This window comes from Macrobrachium nipponense, chromosome 5 (assembly GCF_015104395.2).
Source record: "Macrobrachium nipponense isolate FS-2020 chromosome 5, ASM1510439v2, whole genome shotgun sequence".
NCBI lineage: Eukaryota > Metazoa > Arthropoda > Malacostraca > Decapoda > Palaemonidae > Macrobrachium > Macrobrachium nipponense.
The window spans coordinates 53,129,420-53,150,629 of NC_061107.1; the positions used below are offsets into that span (position 1 = coordinate 53,129,420).

Genomic DNA, 21,210 nt, shown 5'->3' on the forward strand with positions numbered 1-21,210 from the left:
CTTAACAATTATTATTTTTATATACTATATAAATACTTATCACATCACCGTGATTCATATAAATCATTCGAGCTGCAAATGTCCTTTTAATATCTAATTCGCTCTACCTCGGAATTGATATATTTTCATATATGTACCAAAGGGGAATTTCTAGTTGTTGATAATTTTGTCCCCCCATGGAATCTATATTAATAGACAGGAATGACACAAAATCCTTATTCAGAATTCATAATAATTCTGCAACTCATATATTTCATATATTTAAGTGCTGTACAATATTTAGAAAGGTGGTAAAATGGGTTAACAGATTGCAAAAATGGATTAAAAATTCCATACCATAGACAAATGGATCTTTTGTATATTAAATGGTCATTGCAAAATATAATGACCAAGTCTTTTCTAATTTCAGCTTTAAAGCATCACACTTCCAAGATACGAGATTTTGGTGATTTAGTTGGTGTAAAGACTTTTGGTTTCCGAGGTGAAGCCTTGAGCTCTCTCTGTGCACTAAGTAGCTTGTCAGTTATCACTCGACATACCAGTGAGGATGTAGGAACAAAACTTGTGTATGATCATAATGGAAGGCTTTCTTCAAAAACACCTATGTCAAGACAGGTAAATATTTTTAGTTTATAGTTTGAGAAAAACTTTGATATTTGGTTTGTATTGTGTTGTTTGTTGATCACAACCCCAGTAATCATATGTTCCATGTTTGTCAGTCTTCTGCCTTACACACAGAATAAGGTAGTATCACCTTGTACTCCATCAGGATCCTCAAGTACACATCAATGACCCTCCTTACTTGTTATATAAACCTACGGTGCTATTAACAGCTCTGGTTGATGTCCACCAGGTTTTGACTTGAAAGATAATTGTTATATTACTGCATATTACTAGTTCATACTTTATTCTCTTCTCCATCATCAGTTATTCCAGCCTATTTCACTTAGTGCATTCAGTGATACAGGAGTGAATTACTCATATTTATAGTACAATAATAATACTATGATAATGTGTGCAGTATAATTCAGTACAGTAAGCAAAGCAACAATTTTATTAGGAATTATAATTTTGATTACAATTATACCATTTGACTGTGCCAATTAAATGCTGTTGGTGTAACAGCCTAACTGGGGCCAACAGTCCACATACACACATTCGGTATTTCATGTATTGTGCTACCCTTTAAAATCACTTTAGAATTAATGTTAAGGAAATGTTCATGTGTGAGTATCAATGATAACCTGTAATTTTCATACTAAATGGGACTAAAATTGGTATTACATTACGAGAGTCATACGGCCCCCAAAAATTTTGGCTTCTAGAGCTTTTCAGTTTTTGAACTTCAGATAAGGCATTGTAGACCAGCATTAATTGCTTTCATTACAGCAATGGTTTAATATGCTGTTTTGTATGTTTTGTGTAGTGGCAGCTTTATTTTGCGCTTGGAGGATTGTTCCTTTATAGGTGCTGTGATTTTGGGTTTAAGGGACATTGCACTCAGATGTCTCAGATGTGTGCAAGAAGCTTTGGAACCTTTGAGGAGGTCTGGTTATTGATCTTTTTTGGCACTTAGTGGAACCACACACTCAATCTTGTGCTCTTGCATCGCAGATCCCTTAGCTTGGGTGGTTGACACCATGCTGTTAGAAAGGTAGAATCTGGACTGTCCCCCCATTGCTATGTTCCATAAGGTGTTCCTCAACTCTTCCAGTAGTTGCATGACACTAATTGAGCTGTTGTGGCTGCTCAAGGCATGGTTTCCATAGATCCTGGACCTGTTAGTTGATTTTACCAAGGTTCTTCCTTTGTGGAAAAAATCTACTCAAAAAGCCATAACAGAACAAGTTTCATTTAAACTTCCACAAGTTACAGTTGACCACTTGGAGACTGTCCTGTGAAGTCCCGACCAGTCGCCAGGACCCTCAGGACATCCTCACTTCAAACAGGAACCTACATGATGCACTGAGCACTCCCAAGAAACACAGATCCGGTGCTCCTGATTCAAGAGATCTTTTACGCATTTTTCAGAAGCTTAGAACTGTAATTACTAATGTATGTCAGACGCTGCAAGCTTTACAACCATATGTAAGTATTTAAAATCTCTTCATAATTTGCATATAGAATTGTTCACCATTTTTCAGGTGAGAGAAAACTCATCTGACTATTTAGATGTCAAATGCTACTTTTCTGCTTGCAAGAGTTTTTAACCTGTCAAGACCACCAGCATCAGCCCATTCAGTGACAACACCACAGCAGCAAGCATCTGTCTATTCTATTGCCCTTCTCAACCCAGAGGAAGGACAGGCCTCTGGGTTGAGAAGGGCAATAGAATAGACAGATGCTTGCTGCTGTGGTGTTGTCACTGAATGGGCTGATGCTGGTGGTCTTGACAGGTTAAAAACTCTTGCAAGCAGAAAAGTAGCATTTGACATCTAAATAGTCAGATGAGTTTTCTCTCACCTGAAAAATGGTGAACAATTCTATATGCAAATTATGAAGAGATTTTAAATACTTACATATGGTTGTAAAGCTTGCAGCGTCTGACATACATTAGTAATTACAGTTCTAAGCTTCTGAAAAATGCGTAAAAGATCTCTTGAATCAGGAGCACCGGATCTGTGTTTCTTGGGAGTGCTCAGTGCATCATGTAGGTTCCTGTTTGAAGTGAGGATGCCCTGAGGGTCCTGGCGACTGGTCGGGACTTCACAGGACAGTCTCCAAGTGGTCAACTGTAACTTGTGGAAGTTTAAATGAAACTTGTTCTGTTATGGCTTTTTGAGTAGATTTTTTCCACAAAGGAAGAACCTTGGTAAAATCAACTAACAGGTCCAGGATCTTAGACCATCTTCAGGTCTGAGAAGATCTCCTCATCCTGCAAAGCCAATGCTGTCCTCAAGTTCCTGCCAGATAATGTTTTTGAACACGTCACTAAATGGCTTGCGGACCAACGGACCACTGTCACCTATGAAGCACTGAAGGGCCAACTAAGGTCCTCCTTCAGCATGTTACCCACCCCCAGAGCTAGGAAATTCCTAGACAATTGGGCAGCAATAGGAGACCAATGGGTTTCGCATGTCTACAAGCAACTACAATGGCTAATTACAATCCCCGCCACAGATGGCCGCCCAGGAATTATGTTGGACCTTGTGATAGAGGTCCTACTCACAAAAATATCCCACCAAACATTGTGGCCATCCCCAGTGCATCAACCATGGACCTCGATGATTTCGTAAAGACAGTCAACGCCATTCATCTGGCCCACAAGTCAAGTCAACTGAATTGACTCAACCACCCGTAGCAATAGCCATCCCACAGCCATGGCAGCAGACCGACGCAGAGATGGACTGTGATCCAGAGGGTCCTGCCACCCCCATGCACTGCTACCAGAGCTCCAGGTGGAAAAACAAATACAAGCCCAAAACAGAAAAATGTCCCAAGGGCATTTGTTTCTACCACTGGAGGTTTGGGAATGAAGCTCAAGGATGTGAAAACGACCATGTCAAAAAACATGCAAAGGGATCTTAGTAGCGACCCAACAAACTAAATGTCAGTGGTGGGCAGACCGGTTGCTTCGTAATAGAAACTGCATATGCTTTCCGCTGTCTTTCTTCCAGGTACAGGCAAAAAGACATGACATACTTTTTCATCTTGGCCAAACAATGAATATAGTCACCTCTCAATTAATGCATTTTCGATTTAACGTGAGCCAGAAAATATTTTAAAATTTTTGAAAAGCGCAAAAATTTTGATTTAACGCAAATTGGCACCGGAGCATTGTTTTAAAATTACCCAGGCATAAGTGCTGCAGACCACAGCCGTCGACATAAACAAAGACATAGCTAAGTGCACTGCATGTATTTATTAATAGAGCGAAAGACTGTTTACTGTATTAATTAATAATTTATTAACCCTTAAACGCCGAAGAGGTATTTTAAAAATCGTCTCCCGTATGCTGGCGGCGTTCGTGAGTGAGCGCCGAAGAGAAAGAAATGTTTTTTTCAAAAAATCACAACACGCTTAGTTTTCAAGATTAAAAGTTCATTTTTGGCTCCTTTTTTTGTCATTGCCTGAAGTTTAGTATGCAACAATCAGAAATGAAACAAAATATCATCATCATATATAAATATTGGGATATATGACAGCGCGAAAACAATTTCATATATAATTGTATACAAATCGCGCTGTGAGCAAAACGGTTATAGCTAACGAGTTAATTTTTTTCTTTGTATTGTACGCTAAATTGCGATTATTTTGGTATATAACACATTGTAAAACGATCAAGGCAACACAGAGAAAATATTATCACAAAATGATGCATGAATTCGTAATGTGCGGACGTAAAAAAAAGCTGTTTTCAAAAATTCACCATAAATCAAAATATTGTGCTAGAGACTTCCTGTTTGTTGAAAAATGAAGGTAATTGATTGAATATTACTAGACTGTAAGTTTTGTAGCTTACAATTGCAGTTTTCGACCATTTCGGTCGAGTTAAAATTGACCGAAGGACAAATTTTTTCTATTTATCGTTATTTATATGAAAATATTTCAAAACTGATAAAAGCTATAACCATGGGGTGTTTATTGTTGTATTCTACATGAAATTGCACACATTTTTATATATAAAACTTTATGTAACGGCTAATTTAAAATGGTGCAAACATTACGACAATCGGTCGAAAAAATTTCTTTTTTCGGAAGAGTTACCACATGGACGTAAGGAAAAGTTTATTTCATAAATTCACCATAAATAGAAATATTGTGCTAGAGACTTCCAATTTGTTGCAAAATAAAGGTAAATGATTGAATATTACTAGAATGTAATAGTTTTAGCTTACAATTGCGTTTTTTTTACCATTTTGGTTGAGTCAAAGTTGACCAAAGGTTGATATTTTGGCACTTATCGTTATTTATATGAAAATATTTCAAAACTGATAATAGCTATAACCATGAGTTGTTTTTGTTGTATTCTACATGAAATTGCGCACATTTTCATATATAATACTCCATGTAACGGCTAATATAAAATGGTGCAAAATTATGTCAAAGTGACGAAATAATTTCTGAGATGTGTCGCTGATGCTTTTTAGTGCGAGAAGAAAGAAATTCGCGCTTGCGCACCTGGGTAACGATTCAAAAGTTTTCGCCTAGTAGGCCTATAATTATTTTTCCGTAAATTAAAAAAAAAAATTTTTGTCGACCTATCATACGCCTAATCAGCATATGACAGACAATTTTAGTCGACGTTTAATACGTCCAATCGGCGTTAAAGGGTTAATAAGGCAAAAGACATTGTTTATTTGTTAAAAAAACCGAAAGATTTTGTTCTGTTTTTCTTTTTTGTTTGACCTACTTAGTACAGGTATTCTCCTACTTACGATGGGGTTGGCATAATTGAGCAAATTCAGGCTTCTGATGGCTACATATAATTACAAACTTAACGACTATGCATCTTTTCCATGAATCTTTCAAAAAGTTATAAAACAATAAAATAACATAGCGGTCAATGTTTTGGTTTGGAAATCAGTTGGTGGCCAATATAAGTTTATTTTGCTGTATATAACTAAATTCTGTGTGAATTTTCTTGATTCTAGTTAGCATAAACAAATATTTAGATACTTAACTTATTAGAGACAAGGTCATTTTTTGTTATACGACAAATTTTTCAGTTGAAATATGACTTGAAAAAAGTGCAGAGTTACTCAAGTCCAGGAACGTAAACCCCTTATTACTGTTATTTCTTATGGGAAAAATATGTTTAAATAATGCGTTTTTAATTAACGTGAGCTCTCCAGGAATGTAACCCTTGCGTTAATTGAGAGGTGACTGCATGGATTTCCTGGTTGACGCTGGTGCATGCAAGTTGTTTGTGCCAGCCAACCCACACGAATGCCTCAATCCAACCCCCCAGCACTACAGGTGTCCACTGTTAGCAGAACCCCTCTGAAAATGTACGTGAAACGGACCATGAATTTGTCATTCAGCGGGAAGCAATACAACTTGAAGCTCATCTTATCAGATGTAACCATCACACTTGAAGGAGCAGACTTCCTAAAAGTCCTCATTATGCTGGTGGACGTATCGAAACAGCAGCTGATCACACGATCCGCCCCTGTAACCCCAATCACTGTGGCTTCAGCACCAGAGATAAGTTGCCATCTATAGGAGTTCCTGAAGGTATTCAAGGACGACTTACAACACGACCTGACCAAATCTGCAAAGCACCACATAGTCACTGAAGGTCCCCCAGTACACGCCCATTTCGGATGTTTGGCCCCAGAAAAACTCCCTAATGCCAAACAAGCTTTCTGGGGCATGGAACAAGCAGGAATATTCCAAGAAGCCTCCAGCTTCAAAGATAGTACCTGACAGGTACCCACTACTGAATATTGTTGATATAACAAACTATCAACATGTCCAGATCAGGATATCATATCCTGAAATAGCATCATCTCGGAAGGATGACGAGGACCTACAGCGACTTTGGCGGGAGAACCCTGCCTTTACATGGAGTGACTTACTGATGAACAACGGAGAAATGACCATTGCCTGCGAAACAAGTACTGGACACCCTCGCCCATACCTCCCGTTAGGGTTGAGAATGAAAGCCTTCAACTTTGCCAACAATCTGTCCTGCCCATCGGGCAGACCCACTGCCTGAACCCTGTCGGAGCAGTACATCTGGTGGTGAATGAAGGTGGACATAAAAAATTGTGCAAGAGAATGCCTGCCTCCCATGCCAAACATAAAAAATAACAAGCCATGCAGAAACTTGAATTAGAGAGTTCCAGATAACACAGCAACGATTGGCTCACATTCACATCAACATTGTGGGACCCCTGCCCCCCTCCGAGGGGTACCGGTATCTCTTTAGTCATTTACAAGAATACTGAATGGCCAGAAGCAATACCAGTAAGTCGCCAGACAGCAGAGAGTTGCTTGAGATCACTACTAATTTGCTGGGTCAGCAGGCACAGAGTACTGCAATATATATAATGAACGACAGAAGACCCAACTTCACCTCCACCTTTGGAGCTCCCTCGTTGCCAGCCTTGGAACAAAACTCATTCACACAATGGCATACAACCCAGAAGCGAACAGCATGGTGAAGCAGCTGCACCGTTTCCTCAAATCGGCACCCACTGCCAGATGTCAAAGCGAGAGTTTTGACATCTGGCAGTTTACAGGCAAATGTCAACAATGCTGGTGGACATTTTTCAACACCTGACAGAGCCCACAACTCTTCCAGACATCTGTAGAGCATTGGAAAAGATCATGCCAGTGAGGACAACACACGACGTAGCAAGAAAAAAAAAATGTTCGCAATGACCTTGAAAAAGGAGATATATGTTCATAGAATTAGGCGCATACAAGCGTACAAGTGTATCAGCTGATGGTGGATGGGAGGATCACCTGGGTCTCCACTGACATTAGAACCAGCTTACATCCCAGACAGTGACCCACCCCCCCGGCCTACTTTCAGGGGGCTGGGGTTACTGTGAGGTCCTGACCAGTCACCGGGAGTCTCAGAGCATCTTGCTTCAAAACATCCACCTATGTGACGCACCAAGCACTCTCAGGAAACACAGATCCAGCACTCCTGATTTAAGAGATCTTTTATGTATTTCTCAGAAGCTACTTTGTCATTATTAGAACTGTAATTACTGATGTATGTCAGATACTGCAAGCTTTCTTACCATAGGTATTTGAAATCTCTTCATAATGTGTATATAGAATTGTTTACCATTTTTCAGGTTTGAGAAAACATATGTGACTATATATGTATAGATATCTTCTTGCTTTTCCCTAATGTCAAATGCTACTTTTCTGCTTGCAAAAGTTCTTGATATGTCAGAGATTTTTTTCTCAATAAATTAGAATACCTTGACTCTGCCTCTCACTCACTATCTTGTATTCCCTCATCTCCACCAAGCAAGTGGATTTTTAAAATGCTGCTGACAAACTGCTAGAGGTAACCTCCCTTAAAGGAGCTTATAATGAAGACTTATTGCCAGTAATAGGTACATACTGCCAAGTGTGGTGAGATACAAGCCCTGTTGCTTAGGTTAGGTTTCTCCAGAGCCAAGGTGATTGTACCCTGATCTGTGACTGTTCTTAGTTTTGAATCCCTTATTACTGATGGGGAAGATCATCTTTGCCAAGTTAGAATGATTTGTTTGTATTTGTCCAAGACTAAAAACTTCTGTGGAATGTTAAGAATTTGTTTTCGTAGCATTAGGAAGCCAGTTGTCCATATTTGTAAAAATGCAATGTCCTTTTTGATGAAGTCTGTGAGGATGCACATTTTTGCTTGGACCCTGACCTTATTCCTGCCTTGAAGGTCAAGTTGCATTATGTCTGTGCAGTTGACACATTTCATTTAAATTTATTGAAGCTGCCAAGTAGACGTCTCTTTCAGTTTTTGCACTGTATTATTCAAAAGATATTGTTGCTAAGCTTCAGTGCCCTTAGTTTTTAGCAGGGAAGTACTACTATCCTTAGTCAAAATAGTAGCTTGCTCTTTTTACTAGTTAGATTTCCTGGTTAAGTTATGAAAAGCTTTGAGGAATACAATGTATCTGTATAGGAAGGTACCTTCATATCCATAGGTACTTTTGAGCTTGTATATCTGTTGTAGCTTTGGAGAGTTATGACACAGAACTCCTTCCCCACCTTATTGCATGCAGTTGAAGTGCCATGCTCCATGAGATCTCTAGCACCTTGTATTGAGGATCCTGCCTTGATGTAAAATTCCCCCTGACAGAAGTAACAGCCTATGGATTTTATTGACATCAGGTAAACAAATACTATTGGCTGTACAATATTTGATTATGATAAGGCCTGGTTCACATCATAGAATGATAATTGCTTTTAGCTTTTCTAACATCTGCATTAATATAGAACTCATCTATATAATGAGAGGGGATTTTCATTCTAAGTAGCAAATCTTCGCGTGGTGCCCCTGTTGATCTAAATTATTAGAGACCAGTTGCTACACCACGCACCCTACCCTAGTCCAAGAGGTGGTAAAAGGATAAACCCTTGGCCTCTTGGCAAGATGAGTAAGCTCAGAATTATCAGTTTCAATGCTGAGGGCCTGTCAGCAACGAAAGTAGATCTGCTCGCTAACCTGAAGGCCAATGTACTGTGCATCCAAGAGACTCACAAAGATCTTAAACTGCCCAAAATACCTGGCATGGACTTAATTATCTCCCACTAAACCCCAATCCACGGAAGTGCAATATATGCTTGTGAGTAATCCATCCTTCACAAAAGAAGTAGAGACCTATCCAAGGATGGGCTGGAGATCCTACAAGTGGAAGCTGAACACCTAAACATCATTTCAGTCTAAAACCCCCTCCTGCTCTTTTGTCGCTGCCCCAGATCAACATCTCTGACAATAAGCCCTGTCTCGTGGTTGGGGACTTAAATAGCCACAACACTGTCTGGCAGTACGACAGCAGCAACCACGATGGTGAAGCAGTGGAGGAATGGGCCCTTGCTAATCACCTTACAATCTTGTATGATGCAAAAGATGACACCACATTTCAGAGTGCACGATGGAGGAAGGGGATACAATCCGGACCTGGCATTTGTCTCTGCTAAATACCACCAATCGTTCTCAAGAAAAAGCATGGACCCAATACCAAAATCCCAACACCTACCAGTGGCTATTGACTTAAAACCAGTCACACAACCCTGCAAGACAAAATACCTAAACCCCAGATCAAACTACCGCAAGGCCGTTTGGGAAGGCTTTACATCTGATATAGAAAATGAAATTGCTAACATCGTACCTGACCTAGAGCAATATGAAGACTTCCAATCACTGGTAATAGGAGCTGCAAAGGAAAGATTCCCAGAGGCTGTAGAGACTTGTATATCCCTGGTCTCTCAGATCAAAACAAACAAATATATCGAAGAGTATATACAGGCCTACAATGATAATCCTTTCTCTGAAAACACCTTGGAGCTTGGAGAAGACTTGTTATCATCACTATGCCATGAAAGACGCAAATGCTGGCAAGAAACCATCGCAAACATCGACATGACACAACAGTAAAAAGGCCTGGAGCACTATCAAAAAGCTTAACTCAGAGACAGGCACACAGCAATAATAGCAGAAGTCACCCCTAATAAAGTAGCCCATCAACTCCTAATTAATGGAAAGACCAACAACCAAAACAGGGAGAGGGGATATCTAAAGAAAATGAAGCAAGACATGCACTGCATCATGTCACAGAGTGATGATATATTTGAATCGTTTAGCATGAACAAATTACAATCAGCCATGAAATATGTGAAGTCAGGGAAAGCTGCTGGTCTAGACGAAATTGTGGTCGAGATGATTCTGCATTTCGGAGACAAGGCTAGGACTTGGCTTCTTGCTCTTTTCAATAAATATGCATTAACCTACCGAATCCCAAGGATATGGAGAAGAGCAAGAGTTGTGGCCCTTCTCAAGCCTGGTAAAGATCCAAGCTTACCTGAGAGCTACCGACCAATATCCTTACTTTGCATCACCTACAAACTCCATGAATGCATAATATCCCGCCTAGCCCCCACCATCGAGGAACACCACCAGATCAAACAGGCTTTCGACCAGGATGATCATGCTGCCATCAGGTCTTGAACCCACACAATTTATAGAGGATGGATTTGAGAACAAACACATTACGGGTGCTGTGTTTGTCGATCTCACAGCTGCCTATGACACAGTCACCCACAGAGCTCTTTTCTTCCTATGTGGAAATGGACGTCAGGAAAAGTAGGTGGAGGAAGCAGACAAATGGTCTCCCACAGGGCTCTGTACTAGCCCCATTATTATTCAACATCTACAAAAATGACCTACCACAACTCCAGGACATCTTGAGGTTTTTATATGCTGCCAATCTCTGTTTTGCAATGCAGTCACGTTCCTTTAAAACCATGGAAGAAAGACTGACGAGGGCATTATCATCTCTCTCAGACTATTATAAAAAATGGCACCTCAGAGCAAACCCCATGAAAACTCAGGTATGCTCATTCCATCTCAACAACTACCAGGCATACAGAAAACTGAAAATAAAATGGGATAATGAGGAACTGGAAGACCATCTGCATTCAGTCTATCTTGGTGTCACTCTTGATAGAACACTGACTTTCAAGGAGCATGTCAACAAGCTCAAGAAAACAGTGGCCACCAGAAATAACCTAAGCAAAATTGCATTCACCAAGTGGGGAGCAGATGCAAAAACTTTAAAGCAAACGACCCTACCACTATGTTACTCCACTGCAGAATATTGTGTTCCTGTGTGGGAAAGATCAAGTAATGCCAAAAGAGTGGATATCGAGCTAAATAAAGCCTGCTGACTAATCACTGGCACACTGAGTGCAACATCCCTGCCAGCTTTGTATAGACTAGCCAGCATTGCACCACCTAACATCCGTCGAGATGCCATGGCCTTGAAAGGAAAAAACCGAACAAGCAAATGATCTCAGGCACCCACTCTACAACCATCATGAAACAAAAAGGCGTCTGAAATCACGTAAGAGCTTCATGACAGTGAAAGAACTAGAGATCCTAGCCCTATCAAAATAGAGACTGCAGAAATGGAGAGAGAACGACAGTCAGACTATTAATAATGCCCTCCCTGACCCTAGTGAAGACCTGCCCTGTGGATTCTCCCTCACCAGAAGGAAATGAGTCACCCTGAATAGAGGAAGAATGAAAGTTGGTGGGACAAGGGATAACCTCCAGAGATGGGGTTACACAAATGGGGCTGAGTGCCCCTGTGGGGAGCCAATCCAAAATATGAGTCACATCTTGTGTAGTTGCCCACTATGGCCCACTTTGCGGACATGGATCTAAGAACAGCAAACGACACAGCACTCCATTGGGTAGAACAATGGTGCGATAAGATATGATGATGAGTATTATATTATAAATACAAGATTCATTTTTTAAATGCCTACCTCTCCATTATATGACCCTCCAATCCTACCTATATTCAAAGTAGTACTCAAAAGGATACTGTCTTCCAGCCATTGTTTGCTCCTATAGGTCCCCTAGTGGAGGATGGGGGAAGCAGACCGCTATAGACTGGTACTTACATGAAACAAGGAGAACCTTTAACTTTTGCTATCTGTGATACCTTCATTGAGTATACGTACTACTTTGAATGGGGGTAGGATGGGAGGGTACAGTGGTACCTCGAGATACGAAAGGCTCAACTTACAAAAAACTCGAGATACGAAAGCCAATGCGAAAAATTTAACGGCTCTACATATGAAAAGTTTTTAAGATACGAAATGTTCTGAAAGTCCGAGATTCGCCCGGATAACAATTTTGAAACTCGCGCCTCGCGCAGCCATCTTAGTACTAGTAGACTCGCCACCATCCTCCTGCTCTCCCATTGGTTCCTGATGCTAGTCACTGCCATGAGATTCTTCTCTCCTATTGGACAGCATCCCTCCCGTCATGCATCTTATACGTACGTGGTGGCGTACCTATCTCGGCCTCTTCGTACCAATATCTTTATCATACGCACGTGGCATTCGTTCGGTCCAACGATTTCGTTTAGTAATGTAAATTCGTTAGTGATTTTGTTGTGCTACTTTATCGTGTTGTGTGAGAACCTAATTAGTATACGTACTACATAACTTAATTACGTACAGTATAGTCATGGGTCCCAAGAAAGTTGCTGAAGTTCACAGAAAGAAGAGAATGCTTTCTATGGAGATAAAAATGGAGATAATAAAAAAGTATGAAGCTGGCTTGCGGTTGAGTGTGATCGCTAAGGAATACGGCCAAATCCGTCGACGATAGGCACCATCCTTAAGCAGAAGGAAGCCATCAAAGCAGCTACACCTTCCAAGGGCGTGACTATTTTGTCCAACAAGAGGAGCCATGTGCATAATGAAATGGAAAGGCTGCTTCTTGTATGGATTGAGGACAAAGAAATCGATGGCGATAAGATAACCGAGACGGCAATCTGCCAGAAGGCCAGCGCTATTTTCGGCGATTTGATTGCCCAAGCCGAAGACGACGGCGGAGAGGGGACATCAAAGGCAACCCCAGAGTTCAAGGCTTCTCATGGGTGGTTCGAAAAATTCCGTAAACGGACTGGCATCCATTCGGTGGTGAAGAAATTGAAATTACGTAAAGTATAAAAAAGTAAAAAGAAATGTAAAAATAAAAAAAAAACAAAATAAACTTTATTTTAAATTTTATGTAAAGTTAAGTGTTACAGTTTTGTTAATGTGTTTTGCAAAGTTTAGTTTGTTTTTTGACATTTTTTTTATGTGTTTCGTAAAGTTAAGTGTACGTATCTGCTGTTTGTCCTCCTCCTCTGTCGCCACTTTCAGAGATAGCCTCACTCGAAAGGTAAGCTTCCACATTTTATGTACAGTATTTCTTGTATACCATGTACACTAATACACTTTATTTACTGATTATTTTGCATTTTGTTATTAATTTAGGTATTGAATGGTCCAAATTGTTGTAGTATTTCATTGTTTATAGGTCAATTTAGCTTTATTATGAAATTTACTGGGGTGATTTTGGAGGGCTTGGAACGGATCAGCCATTTTACATGTAAAATGTGGTCCAAGATACGAAAACCTCATGATACGGAAGGCGCCTCGGAACGGATTAATTTCGTATCTCGAGGTACTACTGTATTTATGTGATGGAGAGGTAAGTAGTATTTAAAAAATAAATCTTAAATTAAATTAAGTACCTATATTATAATGTGAATGGAAAATGTGTGTGTAATTTGATTTTATGTATTTGAAAATTTAAGTAAAGTTTAGAATATTTTGTTATACAAATTGAGCATTGGTTGAATAATTTCAGGTAAAAATGTGAAGCAAATACTTTCAACCATAAACTCAAAATCTTAATTTACATTATATATGGGAGCCATATGGGAGCTATGCTTGCTTAAAGTGGAGTCCCATGGGTTCTAGATAGCAAGTCATTTTCTTTTTTGCAACGGTTTGGTTAATTTTAGCGGATGAAATATGAATTTTACTAAAAAAGTAACTTAGCCACTTGTATAATTTTTAATTTTTTTATGTTTTGAAAGGTGGGCACAACAGTTTCTTTGGAAAATTTGTTCTCAACCCTACCTGTTCGACACAAAGAGTTTCAAAGAAATGTCAAGAAGGAGTTTGCAAAAATGGTTCAAGTACTGTATTCATACTGTCTAATTTCTACAGGAATTCGGTATGTAAAATTTTGATTGTTAAGGTTCATTTTTGGTAATGATGACAATACAAGTTTCACAGATACAGTAAAAAGTCAGTCATTTGGCATATGGTTCCTTGGAAAACCCAGTAATTACATAGTCCCAATTCAAATATATTTTGTGTTCTATTCAGAGTGAATGTTTTTGGACATATGGTGAAATCCCCGTATTTGTGGGGGATGCATACCAGCCCCCCCCCCTCCCTCAACTAATAGCTAGAAGCTGTGAATACTTAGAACTCCTATAAGAATGCTTAAAACTGCCTATTTTGTTCAATAGAGAAATCTGCGAATACATGAGTATGCTATTGCTGAGAATGCGAATACGGGGTGTCCACTGTACACTATTTATATATACTTGCACACGTGATATGAATGAGGAAACACTTGGTCTGTTCTATTAGTAGTGATGGCAGTGATATTTACTGTAGTGAATCTCATGTTGGGAACTGCAGGAGTATGTGAATTTGTTAATTGGTAATTGTTACTCTTTGGAGTGCTTTAAGAGGTGGATTAGTTTGGACATTTTATTTTGATAAGAATAATCTTAGGTGTGGTGCAGAAATAGCAGCAATCACTGCGATATTTTAGTTGTCTTGGATAGTTCACTTATAAGACTAACAAGAAACTGAGAGGATAAGTGGTCTGATTGTTCAGAATATTTGTTAACTTGGAACTCACAGATGACTTTAGCTGCAGTGATTAATGCTTGAGTTTACATTTTGTCTAAAATGTTCCATGGTTCTTCAAGGAAATTACTTATTTGGCCTGAAAATTCAGAAGCTTTTCAGTTTCTTTCTTGGATACCTGCAAAATTTTTAAAGGACGAACAGTGATTAAACATTTCATGCTTTATTTCAGAGCATCTATAGCAGACCATTGGTAGTTTTTTAAATCATGTTCTTATTGATGCCTTTTTTTTATGAAAGACTTGTATCACTGAATTTTGAGTGCTAGACACTAGTAATTAATACTTTTCAGAGTATTGACATGGATATTTCACGTATGATCACAAAGACTATTTGGTTTTTGTGAATTTTTGTATATTGTACACTTTTATTTGATCTCTGTTAAGTTTATCTGCATTAATTTCTTTTCCTTCATCAGAATAACTTGTACTAACCAAACAGACAAAGGTAAAAAGACGGTTGTGGTATCAACCAGTGGTCACAACAGCATTAAAGAAAACATATCATCAGTATTTGGAGCAAAACAGGTAATTGAAATTCATTGCATTTGATTTATCTGGAATTTGTTTATTTGAAGCTTATAGATTTTATTCATTAATTTATTGTAGCAAAACTTTATGCTAATGGATTATTTCAGCGTAAATTGATTTCACAATATAATTTTAGTCTTTAGGAATTTAATTTTAAAATGCACTGAAAATTTACCACTTTTTAAAAAGGCAGGTAGAGGAATTTTAAGAGAAGCTTCCTTTTATCAAAATCTGGACTTTTACAAGCATTGTAGTTTGTTATTAAACAGACTCCTCTTTGTCAATGGTATCTACCATCTTGACAGTCATATTAATCTTCATTGTTAATTATTAATAAGATTGTGTTTTTATTGTCTGGAAAAAATGACTGCATTCACCATTAGCAGCCCTGTGCTTTCCTCACATCCTTATGTTCTGTTTTGAGTTCTGAGATTAACCCTTTGGAGCTGGGGTAATATATCAATATGCAGCACCCCATGCCAGCAAAGCTTTGAGGTCGGCGAATTTACGAAAAAAAAACACGTCAATGGAAAGAGGAAGATATGCAAATGCACTTGGTGAAAGAAAAAAAATTCTAAAAAATTTTCCATACCTTCCATGGGAAGTTGAATATGACTATGTACAAACCCATGTGGGGCCTCTTTTACAAGGCAATTGTAAATTTTATCAATTTATATGTTTTTTCTAATAAATAATTTTATTTTGTAAAATTATAATTACAGCTCACACAATATCAAAACAGATATGAATAAATAAAATCACTAACAAATTCTTAGCATATTTGTTGAAAAATATTTGCATAAATTTACTGGGAATGAAGATTCGGTGACTTTTTTAATTGTACATGTTTTTTCTAAACTTCTTTGTATTCTTTGCAAAATTACATTTACAACTAACACTATCGCAAAAGACGAGCAAAACCCAACAGCAACCCCTTTGTATATTTATGAGCAAATTTACAAAAAGACTTCATGTGAGAGAGAGACGCAGTCCATACTCCCCTCAAGTCAGAAACAGAACTGAAGTCCTAAGATGCCTCAGTGGCGTGATTGGTATGGTCTTGACCTGTCACCTCGGTGCCACGAGATGTGTATTTCTGGTGATAGAAGTTCATTGTACGTGGTTCGGAAGTTATGTAAAGCCATTGGTCCTGTTGCTGAATAACCACTGGTTCCATACAATGTAAAAACACCATACATACAAAACAGACAAACACACTCGTGATTTTAGCCAGTGTAAAAGTTGCCATTAGCAAATTTAGGTACTAAAAAAGTATTGGCACCTCTTTCCCGCCTGATTCTTTCGAAACGATGGCACTTAATGTTTATCCACAGGATCAATCTGTCCACCACCCGAAACCTATTATTACTACTCCTAAGGAGCAATCTGTCCTTTAAGGGTTAATAGTAATTATATGTGACAAATCTCACCAACTGTTAAAGTTAGCTATATATCCGCGCCGATTAGGCGAGGCGGCATTCAAACAAAAGATCAAATGGCTACCCATATGACTTGTCTAGTTTACCTGTTCTCTGCGAGGTGTGTTTCAGATGTTTTATCTCTTGTCAGAATTCTCCTTGCTGCCATTGCGGTTAGGCGATTGTTGGTATTCTATGAAGTTTGGCTGTTTTACGCCTGTTTGTGGTATTGTAATTTCATTTACTTAGGATATCTTTCACCGGAAGCAAAACCTATAACAGCAGGTTATGTAGAAATGATTTTGGTGTAAGCAGGCTGTTGGAATTTGAAGATCAACATTCGGTTTGTACTGCAAGGGCCAGAGTGTGATCTTGGAACTAGATGTGAAGAATGTAGGGAATTGTGCTGAGAATTTATGCTTGAATATGTCAGATTTAGGAAAGAAGGGAAACTGATAGATTGCAAAAGCAGTTAGTTAGGTCAGGACTTAAACCTGTCAGTTCTATCCTATTTAGTGTCCCTTCATCTGCAGCTATCCTTACTCAGACTAGGTACGTATCTTGGTAGTGCTAGTATTGACTTCCCTAGTAGCTCTGCCTTCTGCTCCCCATTTGGTTCAGGAAAAGCGTATCGAGAAGTTAGAACATAACATTAAACCTAATTTTAGTTTTAATACAAGTTGAACTGAGTTCGTGACAGGAACGTTCCGAATCCCTCCATAGTGTGCGCTCTTTTTCATGTTCCCCTGTTAGAAGTAAGGCGTTGGTGCTCTAATCTGTATGTAGCCCGAGCCTGGTCTGAATCTCATTTAAAGTGTTCGCGTAAGGACCATTAAAGCATTCACCTAAGGACCGTTTGGTAAACGTTAATCCTCCCTCCATAGGTGCATTCTGATGTCATCAACACTAGTTTAAGGTGTTAGAATGCACAGGATTAATAATATATAGTATAAAGGTATAGACAATTTTATTGAGATGATAATGTGTCTGTAGCCAGTTTTACACATTCCGATATTATGTCGACTCATTTGACTATTTATCCGATCACTCATGTTTTGGTTATTCTAAATTCTCATTTGCTAACCTATTCCTCTTTCTTCGTAATGCTTGTGTTTGGTTTTTGTCTGCTTTTTCTTCGGCTATCGGCCAATCTCTTATTACTTGCTCGATTAATGTTTCTCTTTCAAGTCTACACTGTCTACAGTATCTAAAGTTCTTGCCAAGTTAGATATTATTCTAGCTTTAGAGCTTTTTAACAAAGTGTCATATAGGAATGCTTTAAAGTATATGTATGATCGCTTTCAGACAAGGCAGGAGAGTCGTTGTAACAAATCTCCCATTGCCTCCCAATTTTTCTCATTTTCTTGCGCTCTGTTTCTTTCCCTCAGTTGACCCATGCGGACTTAGCAGAGTCCTGAGTCGCTTAAGACTGTCTTCCTTTCATCGAGTCGTGGGGGATGTGATACAGCACTCTGCAGCTATCATCTCCTATCAATAAGTATCTTTTTCTGTCGCCAGGGGTTGCGAAGAAAGCAATCTTTAAGTTCTTGTTTACATGCTGTCGGCAGCAGTCTTCTGTCAGCTGCTTGCGGAAGAAGAGTTTGAAATGGATTTGAAGGAACTCCTATTAGAGCGCATTTTGTAACTTTTCTCGTACTCAGACGCACACACCCCCCTTTTGGTCTGCATTGACTTGTCGTTTTGTTTCTTACAAAGTCATGGAGAGCCGAAGACCGACTCTTGGGATACAAACGCTTATTGGCTCTTTAACTGTCTTAGGTAGGAAGTTCGGTTTCTTTCTCTTTCCTGTGGGGAAACGAATTCGGGTCTGACAGACTGACAGACAGACTGACTGTTGGTTTAGTCTAGCTTGTGAGTTGTTACCTTTTACTCAGTAGCTACGTTGTCTTGTCTTTGTGACAGCTGAGAGTAATGGAGGTGCCAACCCAGCGAGTTTGTGAAGCCAGCTTTTATGGTTTGTCACCAGTGGGAGTTTAGCGAGGAAGACAAATAACTCACCTTCGCGGTAGCAGGGAGTGAGCCGTAGCACGGCTCCCCTTTTCTAAGGGGTTTTGATGTGGAAAAGGCTAATTGGAGAGGCTGCTGTGGTAGTGTTTTGCACTCGCCCCAGATTCATACCGACACCCTTTTAGAAAGGGTGAGCGAGTCAGAATATTCTGGCATGTCCAATTTAGCAGTTCTCTGGTATTTTAGCAATAATTTACCTTAGAAATAGCGCTAAAGGAACGTATTTCACTGGGCGACACGACTTCCTCGCCCAGAAATAGATTTTTCCTATGTCAAAATCCCTTTTCTGATGCTGCAGGGTAATGTCCTCATGCTGATACTCATTTGGTTTGGAAGAAGTGAGATCACATTCGCTTCCTGTCTGATTACACAACTCGGGCTAAGGCGACAAGGGAGTATCTATTGGTAGCCTTGTTTTATACCTTTTGGGGATAAGTGCAGACCTCAGGTTCTGGGATATGGACTTGGGACCAGTACCTTACATGGTGGAGACAGTGAAGGGCAGTTGTGATTCTTTTTTGGTGTCCTCCACTGGTTTAATCTCCCTCTTATAGCTTCCTTTGTTGTCTTCAGCAGAAATCTCTCATAAGTCTCATTTTAGTAGGAGGTTGTATTGAGAGGGAATGATGGTCCAAGGGTAATTCATTGGGACGAGCTCCATGAATAAGTGGAGATATTCTTGGACATTTGGAGACTGAATAACAGGAAGTGTCTGCTCACATACACTTTTTGGTTTTCTAGTATGGTTTAAGTGTCTTTTCCAAAGAACGGTCAGACTTGTAGTACACATGCAGAACGTATTCTACTTACTAAAACATCCTCAGTCATGCAATTTCTTTCAAGATGTTTTTACAAGAAGGTATTGCTGGTCTATGCACATTATTTGTGTTAGTGTGCAGCCCTCTGTAAGTTTTGTCAGGGACTTTGTTGCCAATTGGTGGGTGGTGTCAACTGTAGGAGCAAGACACTTCTACTGAATCAGTGATTCAAGTTGGCCAACTCTGTCAACAGTATTCCAAAGGCCAAGGACCTGTTGCTTATTCTGGCCCAATTTCTATGCATTATATTTTTAATTCTCTATATCCCCGGTCTTATCTAGTGATGTGGGGATGATACTTAGTCATGCATGCTTTTTGGTCAAAGATGAATAGGCACTGCTTCTGGAAGAATTTTAGGCTTGAAGGAAATTTCCTTTACAGTAAGGGCTTTTCCTTATTAGGAAACATGGTCTCACTGTGGATTTTTTCAGATGATCATGTTCGATTAATGTACAGTTTCAGCGTAAAAATTATAACTTACAAATAACGTTCATTAAATTGGTAAGTAATCTAAAACCATCTTTGGTTCCAGGACTGTAGGAGGGACTCTGTAACCAAGAATTGCCTGTTTTGTTCTTAAACCTAAGTCCAGGTTTTGGTCGTTTCCCATTGTCATGCAGCACAAACAGAGTTTAATTAGTGTCATTACACTTTCATGCAACATAGAGTGGTCAACACTACACCTGGTAAAACTTTTCAGATGTCAGGGCAGTGGAAAGAACATCAGGATGCTTAGCAGGTTTATCCCTGGTCAGAAACAAAGTCTTTGTGGGAAGTTTGCTGCTTTGAGTGAAAGGAAACAACAACATATTGGTTTGATTATTCATTCTGTGGAAGGACAGTGTTTTGGCAATTGGGGATTCAGGAAGAACAAACTGCCTACAAGGGCCTTTACATCCGGAAGTTGTTGCTATGGGATTTAAAGAGTACTCATTTAGACTTACTAGCATGTAGATAAACAGGAACACCCGAATGATTACTACTTCTTTGATGGCCCTCAGCCTTGAGCAATGGATGTTTCCTTAAATTTTGCCTAATTCAGACTTATAGGCCTACCCCTTGTATCTACTCTAAATACTATTAAGCAATTTCAAGTTCAAGAATTGCTTAGTGTCCCCCTGTAGAGCCCTTGTAGCCTCAGGGCAAATCATTTTCAGAATTTCCAATGCTCTCAGTAGATGTCTCATTCTTCCGTCAAGAGGAAATCAACTTGACTACACAATTCCATACACTTCGATTAACTTAGGCATTTCCTTAACTGCTTGGAGATGTTAGGATGTCCCCTCCCAATAAGATTTTCAAGATATCATAGGATCTTTCCTTAATTTAAAACAGCTGTGGCCTGGGGTCAGAAACAGTTGTCTGTGAATTGCTGAGGGTGCCATTCTTGAGGAATTTTCAGCACCTGGAACCCTGTAGATGTAAATGTTTTCTGTTTAGAGATAGTAAGACTTTTCACTGTCTACTTTCAAAGTTATCATTTCATATGTACTTTCC

At 39.2% G+C, this 21,210-nt stretch overlaps 1 protein-coding gene across 1 annotated transcript in view; it reads left to right on the top strand.

Annotated features, from left to right (window-relative positions):
* Positions 1-409: 409 nt before the first annotated feature.
* The window catches only part of LOC135215304 (mismatch repair endonuclease PMS2-like), a gene marked incomplete at its 5' end in the record, with an annotated part of 165,066 nt that continues 144,265 nt past the window's right edge, over positions 410-21,210 (top strand). The window contains 3 exon segments of the mRNA XM_064249863.1: positions 410-615; positions 14,070-14,209; positions 15,338-15,446. Of these exon segments, the coding sequence (XP_064105933.1) occupies positions 410-615; positions 14,070-14,209; positions 15,338-15,446 (455 nt within the window).